At 43.6% G+C, this 23,451-nt stretch overlaps 1 protein-coding gene across 2 annotated transcripts; it reads right to left on the bottom strand.

Annotated features, from left to right (window-relative positions):
- Window positions 1–720: 720 nt before the first annotated feature.
- On the bottom strand, window positions 721–21,204 carry AP3M2 (adaptor related protein complex 3 subunit mu 2). Of its 2 annotated transcripts, none has more exons than XM_039463394.2 (9): window positions 21,142–21,204; window positions 19,260–19,601; window positions 15,813–15,984; window positions 10,318–10,455; window positions 7,040–7,125; window positions 6,612–6,745; window positions 4,818–5,025; window positions 4,383–4,527; window positions 721–2,906 (listed from the first exon to the last, which is right to left on the bottom strand). In XM_039463394.2, the coding sequence occupies exons 2-9, from the start codon at window positions 19,530–19,532 to the stop codon at window positions 2,806–2,808; spliced, it is 1,257 nt and encodes a 418-aa protein (XP_039319328.1). In that variant the 5' UTR covers window positions 19,533–19,601; window positions 21,142–21,204; the 3' UTR covers window positions 721–2,805. The 2 variants fall into 2 exon arrangements, with proteins under 2 accessions (XP_039319328.1, XP_074239923.1); XM_074383822.1 differs by lacking the exon at window positions 21,142–21,204 and adding an exon at window positions 20,992–21,011.
- Between the last annotated feature and the right edge of the window lie 2,247 nt (window positions 21,205–23,451).

Genomic DNA, 23,451 nt, shown 5'->3' on the forward strand with positions numbered 1-23,451 from the left:
CTCAGGCAACAATGCAAGACTCGTCTCAAAAAAAAATTCTAACAATTAAAACAATGAGTATTGATGACACGGAGTCCCCACCTACTGGCCAGAGATAAAAGTACATGTACACAACCAACTTCCCGTCCCACCACCAGGGTCAGAGCACAGGGGAACAGAACAAGGGAGCACGGGCAAAGAAGCAGTCTCTGATGGGGTGGGGCAACAGCAGGCACTGAACTCTCAAAGGAGTATGCATGAGTTTTAAGGTCTTTTCACGGTCATGAGACGTTTACAGAAAATCATTACAGGTGTGGCTAACAATTGGCTCCCAGCGCCTTATCTTGTAAGAAGCCTCTCCTGGAATAAAGACATCGAGCGCCGCCAACACCCCGCTTCATGCCTAAATTAACGGCAAGGGAAGCACGTTAAGAGAATGGGGAAAGCGCTAAGCCTCTGCAGCTTCAGCGGTTTTGTCTTTTACACTCTGGTGAAAAATAACTAGATGGATCGGGACCTCCCTTCTCAGAACCCTAAAAATGACATTAGTAGCAGCATCCGCTATCTTCCAGATGCAACCAGAGAATCTGGAATCGAAACACATGCTGCAGGTCTGCTGGCTGGACAGAAGCAGCAGGATCCTCCTGAGTTGCTGAGCTCCTTACTTACTGCTTCTCCTAAGGTGTGAGTGGCATAGCATTATTGTTAAGTCCTGGTAACAAATCACTGAGGACATAGAGGACTGGTGAAACTCAACTTTATTAAACTCAAACACTGGAGCCACTTCTGCACGTTAAACACACATGGAACCAAACAGCTCGATGGAGACACCCTGCGCTTCTGCTGACACCGCAGGGATGGTGGCGGCAATGCCCGCCTCACTCCACGGCCTGCTGCACACGTGACAGGACAGTCGTTTCATCTGTGCTTACACCTGCAGGCCCCTTACTCTAGAAACACTCTATTTCTTCTTAGGTACTTCCCTTGAAACAGGCTGAGTTCTAGAGGAAATAAAACAGCTGCACTTACAAACCTAAAAATATTCAGGGACTAAGATTAGTTGTTCTGTGACCCAGGATACCTTAGAATCCTGGAGGTCCCTCAGGAAAAGTGCTTCCAAGGACTTGGGAATCCACAGGCAGAGATGCTTCCCTTTCCATGGTTGGTGTGTATGTCACTCCGGGACAAACTGCGGAGTGATGTGTGTACAGCACAGTTTATCCCAGAGGAAAATCCCAAAGCAACACAACTCTGCAGCAAAACTAGTCCCAAAATCAGAAGATAAAACTAGCAAAAACTTTGCACAAGTATTTAGAGAAAAATTCTAGGGTGTAGAGAGTTAGGGTCTTCCTTTTTCTCCACACACGAAGCAGAGCACAGTATCATTCCTTAAGCTGTAATTAAACAAAAAGCCTTTTGTATAAATATTTAAATAGTAATAGACACACTGATCTAGGACAAAAATGACCCACTGGGAAAGAAAGCCTGAGGTATCCCTTTAGTTGCCATGTTTCTTAAACTGGGTTGCTTCCATCTATGATCAACACAGACCTCCTTCCTACAGCACAGATTTTATTCAGAGATTTAGAGGAAATGTTTTGTCTTAGAATGAAAAGGGACTGGTAGATATTAATGAATACATGATCAAGTACAAAACAAGATTGTGAGGAAATAACTTTACCAGGCAGCTTCAAGGCTCAACCACGCCCTTGACGGTAAACTTTCTCTTTTCCCAGGGAGACAGATGGAAAAGTTTCCAATGGGAAGGTTAGGGTCCGGTACCAGTCCAGTACTGGCAAGTGACCATATGAGCTCACTCACAGCCGTGCCCACCTTCATGGGAAATGAGTCGGCCCCCTCTACTCCACTATGAGGACACACAAACCCTGGCTGCACTGGGATTACGGGATTGGCTTCTCTGAAACTCTCCTACTTTTCAAAAATCTTGTGGAAGGATCAGGTAACAGGAAAATGGCTGAACTCTGCAAAAGGAAGTGAGTAGAACTGTTCTGGGTGAGAAAAGAGGCATTTAGGCAGCCATCATGGGAAGAAGACGGGTCACCTTCTCACTGAAGGTGAGAGACCAAGTGCTGATAGCCAGCAACAGGCAGTGTCTGAAAACTAGTTCGATACCATGATGGTCTTCGAGGGAAAATCTGATTCCACTGGGGTTTGCATGTCAATTGTGGACTCAAATTTAGTAAGTTTCCAGTCTGTTTCCAGAAGTACAAGTGTTCTCTACACATGACTAGGGGAATCAGAAAGAAACCAACTCAACTCTTTCCTTCCCATCCCTCCTTAAGGCAGAGTCTGACTGCTTTTCTTGCCAATCTTTCACTTAACTGTCTCCTCACAACTCCTTTCCTCCTATTTCCTCTTTCTTCTTCTTCACAGATCAGACCCTTAATGGGCCTTTCCTTGACTAACATTCATTTTCTTCCCATCTTTCTTTCTAATCTTTCTACCTTAAAAAATCAACAAAGAAGTATTTCATTGGCTTTAGACAATTAAAGCCAAGCAAGCTAACAAATGCTGGTCTTTCCTATGGAAACCATGTTTAAAATGGTTACGTAAGAACCAAGCATCCTACCCTCATCACACACCTCGTCCTTGAGAACTGGTGTTGCTGTGTTTCAGTTCTGTCCAGTTCTCCCTGGTGACCTTTTCCTCCCTTGATTAGTTCCATGGCACTGAAGGCTAAGGAAAAAAGGGAGTGGGTGGGTCCAGGAGGGGACGGACCTAGGAGACAGACTGATATTTTTTTACTTTTAGACAAGTTAAGAAATGAAAAATTGTGCAAGACGATTCCCTCTGCAAATGCTCCCTTCAGGTTCGAACTTGGAACTTTCCGGCTTTGGTCATGTATTTTATGCCCTTAAAGGGTTTGTACTTTTCTCCATACATATCCAGACGATTCACCTTGAGTCCTAGAAAGGAGGAAGACAGGGAAAATAAGACATGAGGATTATTCAAAACGAGCAGGTCGCATAACTGTTTCCATTCACTTCAATACACCAAGGTCAGTGGGATGGGCATCTCTGTGACAGGGAACCACCTATGCAGAGCAGATGGATTCTCCGGTCTTGGGACAGACACTGACAGCAAGAAAAGGCTCCAACAGAAAAGCTACCTATGAGAAGACCTGTCCCCGAAGTGGAAAGGGCACAAAGTCATGTGTAGACTGAAATGAGAATAAGGAAAAAATTAAACCACTGCATGATTTTTCTCAAATTATTGGATGGAATAAATGAATTAATAACAAAACGAATAGTGAAGTAAATTATAACTAAAGGAATTAACATCGAAAGTAATGAATTAATAAATGAATGCTTCCTAAGTATTCTCACTAGCCTAAGTCAAAAAAATTTTATACCATATAGAGCTTTATTGTTTTAAGATGGAAGAGTTTATAATTTAAATGAATTTCAATCACATAAATTGTATAAGGCCTGTTTGTAGAGAAAAACAGAAACTTCATATAAAGCTAAAATCATCTCCTTTCCACATCAGAGTTGTTCTAAGGATTAAAAGAAAAAACATACGAAAAGAGCTTAAAACAGTGCCTGGTACATAGTAAATATCCCCAAAGTGGTAACTGATTTCTATTGTGCTAAAGTCGGCACAGACTATAGCGAACTGACCTAGAGAGGCCCAGTGGTTCCAAAATAGAAATAAGGGCAAACATGAAAGTCTTCTGGCCGGGCGCGGTGGCTCAAGCCTGTAATCCCAGCACTTTGGGAGGCCGAGGCGGGTGGATCACGAGGTCGAGAGATCGAGACCATCCTGGTCAACATGGTGAAACCCCGTCTCTACTAAAAGTACAAAAAATTAGCTGGGCATGGTGGCACGTGCCTGTAATCCCAGCTACTCAGGAGGCTGAGGCAGGAGAATTGCCTGAGCCCAGGAGGCAGAGGTTGCGGTGAGCCGAGATCGCGCCATTGCACTCCAGCCTGGGTAACAAGAGCGAAACTCCGTCTCAAAAAAAAATAAAAAATAAAAAAAAAAAAAAAGAAAGTCTTCTGAAATTAGGAGAAAGCAGTGGAAACTCCTCTTTTCAGTTATAGCTGAGAATACACACGCATTCTCATACTGAAAACCTTGGCAACCTGAAATGAACAACCCTAGGATGATCCAAAAATGGCTGGTGAACACTTCTATCAATACTGTTTCTTTCTTAGTGTGTCTTAGGCACTTTTATTCAGGTCACTTATGCCAACTTCAAAGTAAGGATTGTAAATTTTCCCCAGAAATGTGCCAGAAATGATGTTACTAAAGATTGTATATCAGGTAATTAAACTAAATCTTGTAAACAGGAAGCCTAGAATGGCTTCCTGCTGTCTGCGCCGTGTGGGAGAAAGCCGTGTTCATTCCCTTTGGAGCCTCTTGAGCTCTGGGTCACTTACCAGAAATGGCCAGCTGCTGGATCTTAAACTGCAGGTTAATTGTGGGGTTTTCATCTGGTTTGGAAGCTCCAGCCTGAAGACTCATGGTCCCCTTCAAACTTGGTAGCTTTTGTGGATTTATTTTTCCTACATCCCAAGATAGCATCTTCAAAGAAAATAAAAATGGAGAAGTGGTCTTTCCAAAAAATAGTTACAGCAGAATCCCGCATTTGAGGTGGCTGAGATCTAATCTCAGGGCACCTTTTCAAAACATTATAAGCTGCCTCTGGGTATCTTTCCATTGAGAATCCTATGTGTTACTTTATCTCACAGGAGAAAACAAGTTCCCTTTGATTCATCTCGTCTTCCAAGCAAGGTCTAGAGTCTACGCAGAGAGAGCCTGCACACTGGTTTCTGCTTAACATCAGCAATTCAAGATGTCTTACCCATTCCTACCTTTGTGACTGGGTCGAATGTGTGTGTCCCCTGCGATGGAGTGAGGCTCATGTTGAGGACCCCCTTGGGCATCTGGCTGGTGACAGTCACTCCCTCAATGGTCTTCCCCATCGTCTGCTTGGGTCCCACCGTTATTTCAAAGCGTCCAAGGGAACTACTGTCCCGGAAACTGATGTTATGTTTGACATACACTGGGATTGCAACCAAACTGGAAATGAGAGACAAAGAGCCATTTCATTTGGGCACTGGGAAAATGGCAGTGTTTCCTCCTTCCACATGATGCTCTTTCTGCCCTGTTGGTAGCTGCTTCTCCCTTAACTATGTCCTTACTTTTTATCTGAAAAAATAAACAGAAAAAAACCCCAGTAATCTATTTTTTTCTTTTTGAAAAGCTAAGATACTGTCTAGTAAGTAAACTAACTTTCTCATGACTCTGAATAATATAAACAAAATCAAAGAGTATACTACTATGAGAAAGGCATAATGGACAAAAATGTATTGTCACTACATCTGTTTTTAACTTGTAACATGTAACCAATCATCATTTGCACTGGGGAGAATAAGATTCATAGCTCATGGACCTTTTATGTATATATATATATATATATATTTTTTTTTTTTTTTTTTTTTTTGAGAGAGAGAGGGTCTGGCTCTGTTACCCGGTTGGAGTGTAGTGGCACGATCATAGCTTACTGCATCCTCAGCCTACCGGGCTCAAGTGATCTTCCTACCTCTGCCTCCTGAGTAGCTGGAACCGCAGGCACAGAACACCATACCCAGCTAATCTTTATATTTTTTTCTGTATAGACCGTGTTTGGTCATGTTGCCCATGTTGATCTTGAACTCTTGGGCTCAAGTGATCCACCTGTCTCTATAATTTTTTTAGGATGCTTTCATCTGACCTCATCTGGTCCTTACAAAAATCCCATAAGGTGAAGTAGGCTGTCATGATTTGACAGAAGAAAAGGACTCAGAGAAGACACAGAATAATCCTGAAGTAATAACAGTTCCTAACATTTATTGAGTACTTCCTGTCTGCCAGTCACTATGCTAAATGGTTTCTCTCCATTTAACCCCTACTGTGTTTAATCCTCCCGATAAGTATGAAGTCGATACTGCTACTGTAACTATGCAGTAGGTACTGATTTTATAGATGAATACTGATGTCCTTAAGTATCTTGCCCAAGGTTCTAAGTACTGAAGATGGGGTTTAACTCCAGGGAGTGTGACTCCAGAGGCTCTGACCTCAAACACTCAGCTATTTCCCCAAATGATTTATTACATGAGAAGGGACTGGTGACTCTGGGGTCTCCTGACTCTCTTCTGTCTGTATGCCTTATGCTACACAACACTGCTTCCAAAACCCTTTAGATTCCAAATTAAAGAGAATGTTCAAGACCAAAAATCACTGAATTTTCTGCTTTTTCACAGCATAACTTAATGCTTCCTTTAGATGAGGGGTATTGAACACAGCAGATTCTGATTTGAGAAAATAATGTTCTTGTTTGGACATGTGACAACAACAAAAATAAGAGCAAACTTAATGAGCACTTCTTTGTGTTAAGCACTATTCAGTTATTCAATCCTCAGAACAAAGCACTTTATTATTTTCAGTTTACAGATGAGAAAACAGAGAGAGGTTAAGCAACTTACCTGAGGTTACTCAATTAGTAACCACAGAAGCTGGAATGTGAACCTAGGTAACTTTAGAGCCTGACTTCTTAATCACTACAGATACAGTTTCCACTACACATACATACACAGATTCCATTCTTAATTATAAGAGCTGCTTACTTCTGTGCACTGACATGGTAAGAGAGCAGGCGGAAGTTTCCATCAGGAGGAATGAAGGAGAGGATGCGCTCAGATTCCCAGCGCTTGAAACGAACACAAGGATGGAAGCTGACATCATCCAACAACCTAGGGTTCTACAGTCACCAGGAGAGGAGAAGCAAGAAGCGGGAATTAAACACCCACAGTGCTTTCAGGAAAGCAATTGAAATGCTGTTTTTTTAATTAAAACACCACACACACACACACACACACACACACACATACACACAGAGAAATAATGTAGTAACGTCTAGAAAATTCAAGCCTGATACAAGCTTCATGGCTGTCCTAATTATTTCTTCTTGTTCTATTCCATTCCCACTACTCTGTCTTTCCAGCAGTATCTCATTTCTCATCCCAAGAACTCAATCTCCGGCCCAGGATTTTACCATGAAGGAAAGTGTAAGGTCCGGCATGCCAGTCAGCTTGACACAGGCGTCAATCACCCCCTGGATCTCAGCAGTAATTGTGGAGCCTGAGACAGGAATAAGAAAAAAAGAGCACAGATTATTGAATACTTCTCTGTCCTTCCCAACAGACTTACTTCATCCCTCCTCCTTTTCCCCTTACTCTCTCTCCCTTTCTTTCTTTCTGTCTAACCATCCAATTCATTTATACAATCCATCTATCCATCATTCTGGACACTTATCAACTGCAAATCAAGTACAAGACACTATGATGAGGTAATGGTGATAAAAAGATTAATGAGGTAGTTCCTAGCCAAAAGGAGTTTTCAGTCTAGTATCAGAATTAAACAGAGCATCATTATTCCAGCCAACAGTCGAGAAAATTTCCTATCAGAAACTGTTCTCCCTAAGGTCGCCAATGAGCTCTGCTGCCAGAGTGAGTGGTCACTCCCGGTCTCTATCCTACAGGGCTTCTCTATGGCATGTGTCACTGTCTATCACTTCTGCCCTCCGTCCTAACCTCTCCTGGTGTCCTCCTATGTTCCCAGCTCCTCGTCCTCAATGTCTTCAGCAGGTTCTCTTTCTTTGCACGTCCCTTAGATGCTTTTTCAGTTCTCAACGTCTATTTTCTTGAACCTTATACACTCTCCTACTTCCCAAGGCTTCAATATTCATTTATGGCCTATTATTGCCTATTCCTTTTCAAGTTCAGCCCCATTCCTGCCTAATGGATATCTCCACTTGGATGTCACTGAGGCACATGTCAGAAGTGAGTCCATTCTCTCAAGCCCTGGACCCGCTGCTCCCATTTCCACATCTGTGTGATAGCACCATCTATCCCGCTGCCTAAGCCAGAAACACAGGTGCATCCCTGATGACTTCCACTTCCTCCACCCATGTCCAGTCAATGATCAGCTCCTCCCTTTTCTAGGACTCACCTCTCTCCGGTCTGTGCATTCCTCTCTGTCCTCACTGCACTATGGACATCTCTGCTTTGGGCCTGGACTTCAGCAGCAGCCTCCTAGCTGCTCCCTGCCTTCACGCCCGCCCCACTTCAGGCCATTCTTCACACAACAGCCGGACTCTAAACTACAAGTCTCATTAAGTCACTCCCCAACTTAAAACTCTTCGATCACTCACAACTGCCCTCCTGAAAGTGGCAGGCAAGGTTCTTCATGTTTGGCCATATATATTTTACTTTTTCATTGAGATAAAGCAGTAAAATGTAAAAATCTTTACGTGTACAGCTTAATGATTTTTTAAATATATACACATTTATGCAAATACTGGCTACAGCAAGAAACATTTTCAGCATCCAAGCACTCCCTCTTACCATCCCAGATAATCCACATCCCCAGAATTCTGACTTCTATTACCTTAGACTAAATTGCATCTGTTTTCAAACTTCATATACATGTAATCCCACTGTCTATAATCTTATACATCTGATTTTTTGCTCAATATTGTGTTTGTGCATAATTTGCTCCCAAATCCACATATCTTAATAACTTCATTTCACACCGATGAAGCATAAACACTCCCATGTCTCTGTTACGCTTTCTTCAGGGGTGGGTACCTCTCATATGCTCCGCCTTTTTAACTTCCTTTCTCCCTCACTAGATTTAACTAAGCTTTCTGCAGCCACAGACTATGTCTTACTCATCAAGTGCCGACTATCTAGCACTGTGCTATGACGCAAGTTTTCTTTTTTTTTTTTTGAGATGGAGTTTCGCTCTTGTTACCCAGGCTGGAGTGCAATGGCGCGAACTCGGCTCACCGCAACCTCCGCCTCCTGGGTTCAGGCAATTCTCCTGCCTCAGCCTCCTGAGTAGCTGGGATTATAGGCACGCGCTACCATGCCCAGCTAATTTTTTGTATTTTTAGTAGAGACGGGGTTTCACCATGTTGACCAGGTTGGTCTCGATCTCTCGACCTTGTGATCCACCCGCCTCGGCCTCCCAAAGTGCTGGGATTACAGGCTTGAGCCACCGCGCCCGGCCTGCAAGTTTTCAATAAACATTTGTTGAATGAGTAAGTTCACTAATGTGAAGAGAACTTTTTACAATTTTTTTTTTTTTTTTTTTTTTTTTTGAGACGGAGTGCAGTGGTACAATCTTGGCTTACTGCAACCTCCGCCTCCTGGGGTCAAGCAATTCTCCTGCCTCAGCCTTCTGAGTAGCTGGGATTACAGGTGCAAGCCACCATGTCTCGCTAATTTCTGTATTTTTAGTAGAGATGGGGTTTCACCATGTTGGTCAGGATAGTCTTGAACTCCTGACCTTGTGATCCACCTGCCTTGGCCTCCCGAAGTGCTGGGATTACAGCCGTGAGCCACCGCACCCAACCCTTTTTTTTTTTTTTTTTTTTTTTTCAATTAAAGACAGGGTCTCACTATGTTGTCCAGGCTAGAGTGCAGTTGTTATTCACAGGTATAATCATAGCTCACTGCAGTCTCCAACTACTGGGGTTAAGTGATCCTCCCACCTCAGCCTCCCAGTAGTTGAAACTATAGGTGCATACCATCAGCACTGACTTCTACAAATTCCAAAGCTTTAGGACTTCTAGTCATATTTACCTAATTCAGAACACATAAAAAAGAAGGCTCTCTGAATTTTGTGATTACAACTTTAGTTCTGCCATCAGAACTGGGAGTCAAATACTCTCAAGAAGGAAATCTTATCAGTAATAAATTAATTTTTTACTTCTTTTTTTTTTTAAGACAGGATCTTGCTGTTGACCAGGCTGGAGTGCAGTGGCATGATCAGGGCTTACTGCAACCTCACCTTCCCAGGCTCAAGCAATCCTCCCACCTCAGCCCCATGCAAAGCTGGGAATACAGGCATGCACCACTATGCTCAGCTAATTTTCTTCACTTTTTGTAGAGATGGGGTCTCACTATGTTGCTCAGTGTCTCACTATGTTGTTCAGGCTGATCTTGAACTCCTGGGCTCAAGCAATCTTCTCACCTCGGCTTCCCAAAGTGCTGGGATTACAGGCATGAATCACTGCATCTGGCCTGTTACTCCTCTTTTTTATTCAAGAGGTTAAGACCAATAAAGCAAGAAAATGTATGAAATAAACCCTGGTCTGCATCATAATATTAAAGTCCACTTCCAGGACCCAGCACAGTGCCCGACACAAGTAGACACCTAATTAAAGTGGATAACCTTGAATGGAGATTAACTCTGAAACTACAAGCATTATATGAAAGAGGCCCCTTTCTATTTTCGTATTTCTGAGAACATATTAAAAGGACCTACCTGATTTATCAATAATGGCATCGATCTCTTCGATCACATCAAAATAGGCCTCATTGTTGGTGTATTTCACCCCGGTCCGTCGCCAAGGCACCACTGACAGCTGGCCAGTGGGAAGTTGGTCACCCACATTGGTGCTTCCTGAGACAATTAATATGACTGCATTTTAACGCCAATTTGACTCTAGAAACCACAGAACACTTCCCTAGATGCTTCTATGCTCCCACTATTCACGCGCTTAATTGAATAATTTTTCAAACAAAAGAGGAGAGTTGTGCCAGCTTCCATATAGGGCAACCTAGTCTATTTTTAAAACCCTTTGTTGTCATCTGGTCTGCCTCTTCAAGCAGAATAAAGGTTTAAGAAAAAGTTACCTGAGAAACAGATATCATATTTTGGTTTTGAAAGTAACGTGAACTTAGTATCTCAGATTCCACAATAGCTTGCAGCTTAAATAATGTATTGGCTTTCAGTAGAGTTGGTAATCTACATATTGATATAAAAATTTCATGGGTAAAAATAGTATTTGAGCCTGAGGTAGGTTCTTAGGTACATTTATGGTAGGTATTAAAATGTATATATCAATATGATCTGTCTCATTCCTAAGCTCCAATATTGAAACTTAGGAAAACACAAATTTGATCTCTCTGTGTCTTTAAGAATTACAGACCAATTTCTTCACTTGTTTTTTTCCTTTACAGGCATAAAATTTTTTAAAAATTCAAAAGATTTTATAATGACATAATAAAATACATTAATTTGAATTATATTTCCTTCTTCCATTACCTGGATTGTTTTATTTTTTTCTGTCTTTAAAAAAAAATTTTTGTTTTTTGAGACAGAATCTCGCTGTGTTGACCAGGCTGGAGTGCAGTGGTACAATCTCAGCTCACTGCAACCTCTGCCTCTCAGGTTCAAGCAATTCTCCTACCTCAGCCTCCCGAGTAGCTGGGACTACAGGCACATGCTACCACACTTGGATAATTTTTGTATTTTTAGTAGAGAAGGGGTTTCACCATGTTGGCCAGGCTGGTCTTGAACTCCTGACCTTGTGATCCACCCACCTCACCCTCCCAAAGTGCAGGGATTACAGATGTGAGCCACCACACCCGACCAAAAAAATTATTTTAAGAGATAGGGTCTTCCAATGTTGCCCATGCTGGAGTGCAGTGATTATTCACAGGCACAGTCACAACTCACTACAGCCTAGACCTCCTGGGCTCAGGTGATCCTCCCACCTTAGCCTCCAGAGTAGCAGGGACCACAGGCATGTGCCACTATGCCTGGCTAAGTTCTGTATTTTTTATAAAGACAGGGTTTCATCATGTTGCCCAGGTTGGTTTCAAACTCCTATGCTCGAGTGAGCCTCCTGTCTTGGCCTCTCAAAGTCCTGGGATTACAGGTGTGAGCCAAAGTGTCAGGCCCATTTTGGCTTTTCCAAAGTGGTTCTCAGATTCCCCTTTTCTAGATTAAAGTGAGATACAGGCTTAACTAACTTCATAATATTCATAAATGATTCAGGTACTAACAAAGTTTTTAAGGCTTAAAATAAACTCAGAATATCGAAGAAACCACCAAATTTGTCTTCTTAAAAAGACGAACTAAGTATTCAAATGTATCATCAAGATATAATAATCAAAGCAGTCTAGGGAAAAGGCAGGAAAGCCTAAAAACAGACCAAGAATCTATAATGACAGGACAAGACAGAAATGTCATTCTAAAACAGGGAAAAGAGATAATTAAACAATGGTGCTAGAAAAACTATTTTGAAGAAATAAACATTATTGTATATCAAGATAATTTTTTTTCTTTTTTGTTGAGATGGAGTTTCGCTCTCATTGCCCAGGGCAGAGTGCAACAGTGCGATCTTGGCTCACTGCAACCTTCGCCTTCCAGGTTCAAGCAATTCTCCTGCCTCAGCCTCCCAAGTAGCTGAGATTACAGGCGCCTGCCACCATGCCCGGATAATTTTGTATTTTTAGTAGAGACAGGGTTTCACTATGTTGGCCAGGCTGACCTTGAACTCCTGACCTCAGGTGATCTGCCTGCCTTGGCCTCCCAAAGTGCTGGGATTACAGGTGTGAACCACTGTGCCTGGTCACCAAGATAATTTTCAAATGGATTAAAGAATTAAATCCAAAAATAAAATAATAAACGAACTAGAAGATAAGTTTTTTAAAAAGGATTTACCCTTCTCTGATCAAAAAGAAATTCTATTTTGTCTAATAATTATAAAGTTTGTTTGGGTTTAGCTCTTTAACCTAGCTGGAATTTATTTTGTGCATACTGTGAAGTGGAGGGACTTAATTTTTTCCATATTGAAGCTGACTGTCCCAGTACAATATAGTTAACAACTGCCCTGGTCCACTGATTTGATAAATGACCACATCTATCTACACCAAATTCCTGTAAAAGCAAGGGTCTCTTTCTGGACTATTTTATCCCAATAATCTAACTGTCTGTTATTGGACAAATACCAAAATTTTAAAACTACCCAAACTTGGCCAGGCGCAATGGCTCACGCCTGTAATCCCAAGACTTTGGGAGGCTAAGGTGGGTGAATCATGAGGTCAGGAGTTCAAGACCAGCCTGACCAACATGGTGAAACCCCATCTCTACTACAAATAGAAAAGTTAGCTAGGCATGGTGGTGCGCAACTGTAATCCCAGCTACTCAAGAGGCTGAAGCAGGAGAATTGCTTCAACCTGGGAGGCAGAGGTTGCCGTGAGCCAAGATTATGCCGCTGCACTCCAGCCTGGGTGACAGAGCAAGACTCCGCCTCAAAAAAAAAAAAAACTCCACTAATCAAACTTCATACAAGTTGAGTAATTTTATCTGAAATGTTCAGGACCAGAAGTGTTTCAAATTTTGGATGGTTTTAAATTTTGGAATATTTGGATGATATCAGTCAAGCATTCCAAATCCAAAAATCTGAAATCCTCCAATGAGCATTACCTTTGAGCATCATGTCACTGCTCAAAAAGTTTTGGATTGTAGAGCATTCCGGATTGATTTGGGATGTTCAACCATAATATATCTTGTAACTGGTAGGACACATTTTATCTTTCCTCTTTTTACAAAAATTATTTCCAAAACTCTCTTGGTTCTTGTAGTATGTCTCCTGCATGAGTATTTGTCTTATGTACTATATAAACTTGTCTTGATATTTGACAGGGCAAATCCTCCCAACAACCCCTTTGTAATTTTTTTTCAAAACTGTCCCGGCTATGGCAATATTTATACTTTTTTAAATGTATTTTTTGATCAGTTTGTAAAATTCCATGAAAATGCTTGTTTATGCATTAAACAAGACCCAAAATGTAAAACCTTAATGAAACAGAATGATGAATTTGATTCAATCAAAACATTTAAAATGTGACTAAACACCAGAACAAAGTTAAATTACAAGTGACAGCTTGTAAAAAAAATTCTGTAACGCAGTATTCAAAAAACATAAAAGAGATTATTTTAAATCCATATGAAAAAAGAAAAACAAGGCCAGGCACGGTGGCTCAAGCCTGTAATCCCAGCACTTTGGGAGGCCGAGGCAGGTGGATCATGAGGTCAAGAGATCGAGACCATCCTGGTCAACATGGTGAAACCCCGTCTCTACTAAAAATACAAAAAATTAGCTGGGCATGGTGGCGCGTGCCTGTAATCCTAGCTACTCAGGAGGCTGAGGCAGGAGAATTGTCTGAACCCAGGAGGCACAGGTTGCGGTGAGCCGAGATCGCGCCATTGCAGCCTGGGTAACAACAGCGAAACTCTGTCTCAAAAAAAAAAAAAAGAAAAGAAAAACACGTCAGCAACCAAAAATGAACAAAGTACACAAACCCGTAATTTACGGCAGAGGAAAACCGTCAATAAATATTTGAAAAGATTTTAGTCTCCTTAATAACGGAAAATGACTGTGTAAATACAAGATATTAATAAACTATCAAATTATTGCTATTTCTAAAAAAATGATTAATGATAATAATAGGGTTGACTACAGTATATTGAAATTGCTACTGAAAGTATAAATTGGCCTAAATTTTCTGGAGGGCAATGCATTATAGTCCTTAAAAATGTACACACCCCTTGATACAGCATTGCTACTTCTACTACTTAAAAGAAATCATCCCAGATGTGCACCAAGGTTCAAGTATAAGAATGGTAATCCTTGTTGACCAGGATGGTCTTGATCTCTTGACCTTATGATCCACCCGCCTGTCTCTACTAAAAATACAAAAATTAGCTGGGCATGGTGGTGCGTGCCTGTAGTCCCAGCTACTCGGGAGGCTGAGGCAGGAGAATTGCTTGAACCCAGGAGGCGGAGGTTGCGGTGAGCCAAGATCACGCCATTGCACTCCAGCCTGGGTAATAAGAGTGAAACTCCGTCTCAAAAAAAAAAAAAAAAGAATGGTAATCCTTGTTATTTAAAAGAACAAAAAAATCAGTAACCTCACAAATAGGGATTCAGTAAATAACTTAGGGTCCACTCCACATGGAAGAAAACTATAAATAATTAAAAATGAAGCCCGGGTGAGGCAGCTCCCACCTGTAATACCAGAACTTTCAGAGGCTGAGGTGGTTGGATCATTTGAGGTCAGGAGTTCAAGACCAACATGGCCAACATGATGAAATCCCATCTGTACTAGAAAATACAAAAACTAGCTGGGCATGGTGGTATGTGCCTATAGTCCCAGCTATTCGGGAAGCTGAAGCAGGAGAATCGCTTGAGCCCAGGTGGAGGTTATAGTGAGCCAAGATCACGCCACTGCATTCCAGCCTGGGTGACAGAGCAAGACTCCATCTCAAAAAAAAAAAAAAAAAAATATCGTCATGGGATAATGTTTATAAAGTATCATATGTTAAAAGTGTAGTGGGATTAAGAGTGATTTTTATATTCTTTGTGCTTTTATGTATTTCTTTAAGTTTCTACAATAATCACGTTTCTTCTGTAATCAGGAAAAAAAATTTGTAAAGAACACTTCATTTTGTCATTAAAATCAAGGTATTTTCTACAAAGCAAAAATATCATTTCAGGTTGTACTCAGTCTACACGAGCGCCCAGGCGCGGTGGCTCATGCCTATAATTCCGACACTTTGGGATGACGAGGCAGGCAGATCCTCTAAGGTCAGGAGTTCAAGACCAGCCTGGTCAACATAGTGAAACCCCATCTCTACTAAAAATACAAAAATTAGTTGGGTGTGGTGGTGCATGCCTATAAACCCAGGTACTTAGGGAGGAGGGGGGAGGCTAAGGCAGGTGAATCACTTCAACCCAGGGGGCAGAGGTTGCGTGAGCCGAGATGGAGATGACGCCACTGCACTCCAGCCTGGGTGACAGAGCAAGAGACTGTCTCGAAAGAAAAAAAAATCCACAAAGAGCAAAATTAATGCACTAGGACACCTGGGATCCCCAAAGACAAACACTCAAAACAATGTGCAACACTGGACTAAGCCACTCAGGCTACAGGATGGCCGCTCTCTATCGGTCTCCCCCTCCGCCGTACCTGTAATGGTGTTGACGACCGTTCGAAGGATAGTGGGAGGCTTTATGAGTTCTTTAAGAATATTCGACTCAGTAGCCAACGGAAAACCATTGTCAAGCATCTCTTCCAATACCTCATAAACCACAACCACATTGTCTTTGATCACTGGCTCTGAACAGACTCCAAAATAATCCTGATGGAGACAGAATACACACATTTATCACTCAGATACTGTAAAATAAATAAATAAATAAATAAATAAATAAATAAATAAAAGAATGTGCCTACAGAGAATGAGGATCTGGCCTGTCCATGTGTTTTTGGGGTACTCTTCTACAGTGAGGGACTGCAGCATAACGACCGTCCTCTTAGGCGGTCTGTTTGTTTGCTGGAGAGCACTAGACTGGCTTTTGGTACTACTGTCATTACTACAAACAAGGGGAACTTACTTAATCTCTTGGGTTAATTTCCTTAACTTGATAAAATACACAGGATATAAAATTGAATCTTATTATACGTGCTTATGAACAAGAATTTGAAAGAATTATACAGAATAATACTTGATATAACAAAGAAGAGTCCATGAAAATCTTTACCCCTACCGCTGTGCTATTTCTTAACATTCGTGCAGTGAGTAAGAGTTGAGAGACGGAAAAAACAAAATGAGGGGGACAAGCTAGCACACTTGAAAATTCCTTTCGCTCGTCCTTAAGATGCCAGGATTCTAAGAACACTGTCCTTTTTTTAAAAAAGCTAACCTTAGATGCTAAATTATCTGGATTGTGGGAAATGCGCTGGATTTCAAACCAGAAGACCTGGATTATAATTTTGTCATTTGTTAGATTAAGTCATGTTAACTAATTTCTACCTTGATTCTTTAATCGTATAATCAGGGTAACACCATTGGAGGCACAGGGCTGTTAGAACTAGGCATGACTAATTAAGCACTAATGCTCATGAATATACTTTGTAAACTATAAAGCACTACAAAATGGAATGCGTGGTAATTATTTAGAAAGAAATGTTTGTGGCCATTCAATGTTCCTTCTAGCAATGTCAGTATGTCTTTTATAGGGCCTCTGAAAAGGTCATGAAACCCCCTTGAACTCAGAGAATGAAGGAAATTTTACCCCTTTTAAGAAAGTCCATTCCATTCATGAACAGCTCTTATCATTCCAAAGTTCATTCTTTTGCTAAACTGAAATTTGTCTCCCAGCTGCTTTACAAAGCAAGTGTACGTAACCGCCCTGCAATTATTTGAAAACTACGAGTTTTCACTTCAGTTTTTTCTTCTTAGGGCCACACTTACAAGACACTTCCACTATTCATGGTAATGTATGGTTTCCAGGTTGTTTTAGCATCTCTCCATTTCTTTGACATCCAAAATTGAACAGATTCTACTAGAGTCTAAATTACATTAGATAACATCATTTATCCATGAGATTCCAACACCTGGGTCACCTAAGAGTTAGGAATGTATTCCTAAAACAAAAAGATTTTCTCTTTATAAGAGGAAAATTCTCATTTTGAATGAGAATTTAAAAGAAGAAAAAGTCGCACATTTCCTTCCCAAGAATGATTTAATTTTTAAAAAGAAAACACTTCACTAGGGTTTATAAACCAGGCATCATGTGAACTAAGCAGCTGGAAAGGCGCCTCACAATACGAACAAGTGCTGCAGCCGGCGAGGCTGCAATTCTCTAGCGGAGCCGCTCCTATCACATTCAGGTCCTGGAAAAACTATGCTGCCGGAGAGGACGCACATCAGAGAAGACATGAGAATCAAGATATGTCCATTGACTTTTAACAACTGCTTCAAAAATGACAAGCTCTGAAGTCTCAGACTTGCAAATTAGCAACTTTACTTTGTTTTCCCAAATTCCTCTGTGGTTTCAACTAGATCAAACAACTCTTCTCACTTCCTGTCTTGTAATAAGTTAGGTAATATCAGTGTGGCCATATGAAGCAGCTGTCAGTTTCACCAGTGGGGCTGTTAATCTTAGAATGGGTGAAGCATCACATGTGGAAATCATAAAAAGGCCCAGTTAAAGTGGTTTAGGATCACAGCTCCTGGGTTCTTCTGGTTCTTCCACATACCAGGGCTTATCATACTTAGGTTTTCACTGTGCAAAGGGACCAGTATGCTACATAAGAACTGAAATTCCAGAATACCAGTACTATCAGAGAGTATTTGCAGGGAAAAACATAAAACCTATTTTAATTCTCTTGGGAACGGAAGTTGTTCTAGATGTGGTACAGACAGGAGTACCAGAGAAAGGACTCTTTGACTTGCTTTTTAACTTTTATCATAATGCGTGGGTCCGCAGTCTTGTCTACAATTCCACAATTCCAGTATTCATATGACTCATTCCAGACCTCATATGACACAGACATCAAACCAAAGGGCCCTTGCTTCTCATCTGAGTTATGCAAATAACCACAACAGTCAGAAGCTGAGTGGTTCTGTTGGGAGAGGGTTCTTCTGTGTGAATCAGAGTTGGTGCCGTCTAAACTCCTGTGCTGCATGCGGTGGTATCAGCCCTGGTATCACAGACCTCCCTTAGACACCACTCCCTAACTTCTTAAAATCTATTCCTGAAGAAAAAGCTTAAAATGACAACTGTGCCTCATAAAACGGCTCATTAAATTCTTACGGGCACATAAGATGTTTCCCAATCTCATCTTTGCAGGGAGAGTTCATCAGTAGCACTCTCACGCCATTAAGAACCACCCCAAACCTGAGAAGCAGTACAGGTTCATGAATTACCCCTGCCTGGGACAGTTAAATTAAGCATTCCTTAGCTTTTTCTACTTTTCCTTTTCTATAACTTTACACAATCACTTTCTGATACAACTCAAAGCAACATAGGTAACAATGGTTAGCATCAAGACCACCAGGCAAAAACAATCTAAACTTCAATTTATGAGCAAAAAGTAGAACCAGAAGCAGAAAGGCTATATAGACATCGCAAATAGGGTGGCTTTCCCACGCAACAGGTTCAAAAACATTCCAATTGTCATTTTGTATACAGCCAATTCAAAAAACAGAAACCAGAATCTTATTAGATGGGAGAGGAAGTAATACCAGAGTTTTGATTTTTTTTTAAGTTTCTTTTTTGACAGAGTCTTGCTCCGTCGCCCAGGCTGAAGTGCAGTGGCGCGATCTCGGTTCACTGCAACCGCCACCACCTGGATTTAAGCAATTCTCCTGCCTCAGCCTCCTGAGTAGCTGGAATTACAGGCACAGGCTTGTTTTAGTAGAGATGGGGTTTCATCATGTTGGCTGTGCTGGTATCGAACTTCTGACCTTGTGATCCCCTCGTCTCAGCCTCCCAAAATGCTGGGATTACAGGCGTGAGCGATCGCACCGGCCAGATTTTTTTTCTTAATGGAGGCTTTATACAATGGAAATAGGACTACAAAGACACTTCACAGTTTACATATATGAACTATCCCACATTCACGAACCTGAAATGTGTCCACCACTCGGTGAAGAAACTCAATGACAAACAGAGGGGGAACCTCCGTCTGGATAACAGCTACGAAAAAGATCTTGTGGCGGTAAACACTTAAGAGATAGTGGTGAGGGGTAGGGATAACTGGAGGCACATTTTCTGCCTCAGTAGCTCTCTCTTGAGCCTCAAAAAAGTAATCACAAACAGAACGGCTGACCACGCTTTTCCAGTGTTTCTCCAGGAAAATGTCTCCAGAGGAGTTGATCAAGAAAAGACTATGGATCATGGTGGCGACTGTCCGTGACAGAAGAAAGCCTTTTTCAGTCTGAAAGCCTCAGGATGCAAATTTTCAACTCTAAAAACAAAAGTAGCAATATTCAGTTCCATTCAACCAAAACACCCTTCCCATCTTTTCCACAGTCCAAGACTTACCCATCTTTCAAGACCAGGCCCAATCTTTCCCTCCTGCATGAGCATGAAGATAGCCCTCCCTTGAATTCCAAAGGATAATGATCAGCCATCTGTCAATCATATACTCCCAGTCATCTTTACTATCGCCCGAATTGCATCCATTTAAAATTCTACTTAATCTTTGGGTGCCTACTGAACCGAACTGCAAGCTCCTTGAAGAAAAAAAAAAGGACCGTGCCTCATGTTTTGTGTTGCCTGACTGCAACATAATTAGTGTTCTTTGAAGACGGTTTCACTGAATTTGATGTTATGTTTTGGCCACAGCTCACACATAAACAAGAAATAGGCAGCTTAATACGACAGCCACTAGCCAAATGGGACCAGGGAGCACTTGAAAGATGGCTGGTGCGAACTGAGATGTGCTGTAAGTGTAAGACACAGGACAAATTTGGAAGGCTTTGTATGAAAAAAAAAAAAAAAAAAGAATTTCAAACATCAATAATTTAATATTGATTATATGCTGTAATATTTGGGATATACTAGGTTAAATCAAATATATTAAAATGAATTTAACCTGTTTTATTATTTTAAGGTAGTTTCCAGAACATGTACAATTCTAAATGTGATTCTCTTTCTATTTCTGCCGGACAGAACTGGTCCTTGGGGGTCTTTAATTCATCCAACCAGACCTATTCTCTGAGTGCTCCTCAAGCACTTGTTAATGCAGAAAGGCATTGGGGGCCTTTAAAAATATCCCTCTGGGCTCCCGGCTGTGATCCCAGCGCTTGTGGAGGCCTCCACCGGCAGATCGCCGGAGCCCAGGAGTTCGAGACCGGCCTAGGAAATACAGCGAGATCCCGCCTCGATAAAAAGAGATTCCCCTGGGGACAGACACCCCAAGTCCCTCCGGCGGCTGCATATCTCCGGTGCCAGTCGCCAGGATGTAACCATTCTGAGAACCGGCGCAGGTGGTCAAAACGCAGAGGCCTGCGGTGCCCAGCGCTCCGGGGCAACCTCAATACCTCTGCCGGGAGCCGGGAGCAGACAGCGGGTGGCAGGAATAGCCGGGCAGCGGGGGCTGCAAGGGAGAAGCGGCGGCCCAGGCCCGCGGTCCCTGCGCTGGCCCTAGCCCACCGCGGGCGGCGACTGAGGCCCCGGGGCGAGGGCAGGCAGGGGCCGGGCTGAAGGGGCGCGCGCGTTCCGAGGTACAATCGCAGGGGCGCCTGGCAGCGCCAGCGAGCGCACGTGCGCTGTCATGGCAACAGTGTCCCCTCCTCCTGCCGCCGCGGCGCCGGGGCGAACCCCCTCACCAAGCCCTGAACCTGGCCCCTCACCTCTCCCCGCCGCGTCCCGCAGCCCTGAGAAGCAGCCAGGCAGCATCCGGAGACCGCGTCCCCGCCCCGCGCATCTCCGCCCAGACCACCGCGCGCCCTCGCCCCCGCCCCCGCCCCCGCCCCAGGCCGGGGGTCGACCGCAAGCCTCACCAAGCCTAGCTGCTCGCAGCGCCCAACGCTCCTAGGCGCGGACAGGCCCCGCCCCGCCCACCGCGCGCGCTGAGGCAGCCGCTCGCCCGCTGATTGGCTGGCCCGAGGGCTATGCCGCCGCTCCGCCTACGAGCCCCTTCTGAAGGCCGCTGATTGGGCGACCGGGAACCGCTCCTCCCCCTCTGATTGATCGCTGTTGGCGGCTCTCCGAGTTATCGGGCTCCAGGCCCCCGATTGGCCCTGTTGAGGCAGCAGTCATCTCCGATTGGTGCAGCTCTGCAGCCTCGAGCCCTGATTGAAGGTCGAGGACAGTGCGAGCCGTTCGGCCCCAGTCATCCAGTCACAAAGGGCTGGGGCGGCCGCGGCTGCGGAGTGCGCCTGGAGGGGGCGCTGGAGTGTGTGTGCCGGGGAGGGGTGGCTTGCGGCCGCGAGTTGCTGACAGCGCCTAGCGGTTATTCAATCCGGAGGGTGGCGGCTACCCTCCACTCCATGGGCGCCTTTGGGAAGAGCGGCCTTCTCTGCTGGGTACCGGGCCCCGGGTCAAGTCGGCGAGGCTGGCAGTGGTGCCCGTGGCGCCGAGCCCTGGACCCCGACTCTGGCGGGGCGGCGGCAGGGCGCCCACCCTCCGGAATCTCAGTTCCCAGCCGGGAAGTGAGGGGCTGGGCGGGCCTCTCCACCTCTTTGGAGACCCGAGTCAGGACCTGGATACGCTTTTGAGTGGTCTCAGTCGTCGTGATCGCCGAAGGTGTGGAGTGGGAATCAGGGCCAGGGGCCGCCCCGTGACGCTAGCAGGCCGGGATGCGGTGAGGCGTCGCCGGCCTTGGACCGGGCGGTGGGCGCTGGTGACAGTGGCGACCTCGCCGAGGAGGGGTGCGCCCTCCCTGACTTTAGTTTTCGCTTTGGTGAAATGGAATGAGGGTGGCCGCTCCTCCACCACCAGCCCTTTGTTGAGGTGGTCTCCGCGCTTGCTAAGGGCAGATAAGTTGACTGATTTTGAAGTAAAGAGAAAAAGACAGAAGCAAAATGGCAAAATGATGGGTGGGCTTAGGGACGCTGGTGCCAGAGGACTTGGCTTGAACCTCCTCCAACACTTACAACCTCGGCGACCGACCGTGAGAAGGACGCGAATAGTACCTCCCTCCTCCTAGAGTTGTGAGGATGGAATTGAAAAGTGCTAGCAATGGTTATGCTCTAAGGAACAGCGTGCGATACTATAACACGTGGTGATGTGTGTCAAAGGCGAAGAAATGCAGTCGCTGCTGTGAGCGTTTCTCATTCATTCCCTCAATTAACATTTGCCGAAGACCCCCACGTATCGTCCTGTGCTGGGTGCTGGAGATGCTACAATGACTGCGGTAGTTACAGGGCCCAGCAAGAAAGACAAATGAGAACAAATATATATTAAGCAGAAAAAAAAAAAAAAAAAAAAAAAAGACAAATGAGAAGCAAGGGATTGCAATGCAGTGTAATGAATAAGGAATGCTTAGTGGGTGGGAGGTGTGCTGTAGAGATGACTGACCTCAAGTAAGGGAAGACCCTCTACCTTGAAACCTGAAAATGAGACTGGATCCCTCAAATGCAGGGATAGATGGACAGAGAAAAGAGTACATATGGAAGGCTCTGGAGTTAAGTAGCTGAGCTGGAATGGAAGGAAGAGCGCAGGGAGATGAGGCTGAAAAGCTAAGTAGGAGCCAGGTGGTTATGAACCTTGGAATTGTTAATATTTATAAAACACTACATGCCATACACTTTTATAATTTGTAAGTACCATTCCATAACTATTTAGTGAGCCCTCCCATGTGCCAGGCACTGTTCTAGTACTTGGATACATAACAAGAGTAAACAAAAGACAAAAATCCTTTGGGGCCAGGCGAGGTGACTCATGCCTGTAATCCCAATACTTTGGGAGGCTCACATGGGCGGATCACTTGAGGTCAGGTGTTCAAGACCAGCCTGGCCAACATGATGAAATCTTGTCTCTACTAAAATTAAAAAATTAGCCAGGCATGGTGGCACATGCCTGTGGTCCCAGTTACTCAGGATGCTGAGACAGGATTGTTTCTTGAACCCAGGAGGCTGAGGTTGCAGTGAGCTAAGATCGCCCCACTACACTCCAGCCTGGGCGATAGAGTGGGACTGTCTCAAAAAAAAAAAAAAAAAAAAGACAAAAATTCCTGTCCTAGTGAAGCTTATATTCTAGTGGGGAAGGACACATAATAATCAATAAACATAAGTAAACAGTAGGTTAGAAGATGGCACGTGCAATGAGAAAAAAAAAAACCATCAGGAATGTTATGGGATTGGAGGGCA

This window comes from Saimiri boliviensis, chromosome 13 (genome assembly GCF_048565385.1).
Source record: "Saimiri boliviensis isolate mSaiBol1 chromosome 13, mSaiBol1.pri, whole genome shotgun sequence".
In the NCBI taxonomy this organism is placed as follows: domain Eukaryota; kingdom Metazoa; phylum Chordata; class Mammalia; order Primates; family Cebidae; genus Saimiri; species Saimiri boliviensis.

Coding starts and splice junctions, on each gene's coding strand:
- AP3M2 (XM_039463394.2), bottom strand. CDS start 19,532: ATGATCCATAGTCTTTTCTTGATCAACTCCTCTGGAGACATTTTCCTG. Junction 6,746..7,039: donor ACCTTACACTTTCCTTCATG/GTAAAATCCTGG, acceptor TGGTGACTGTAG/AACCCTAGGTTGTTGGATGA. Junction 5,026..6,611: donor TACCATGTCAGTGCACAGAA/GTAAGCAGCTCT, acceptor TCTCATTTCCAG/TTTGGTTGCAATCCCAGTGT.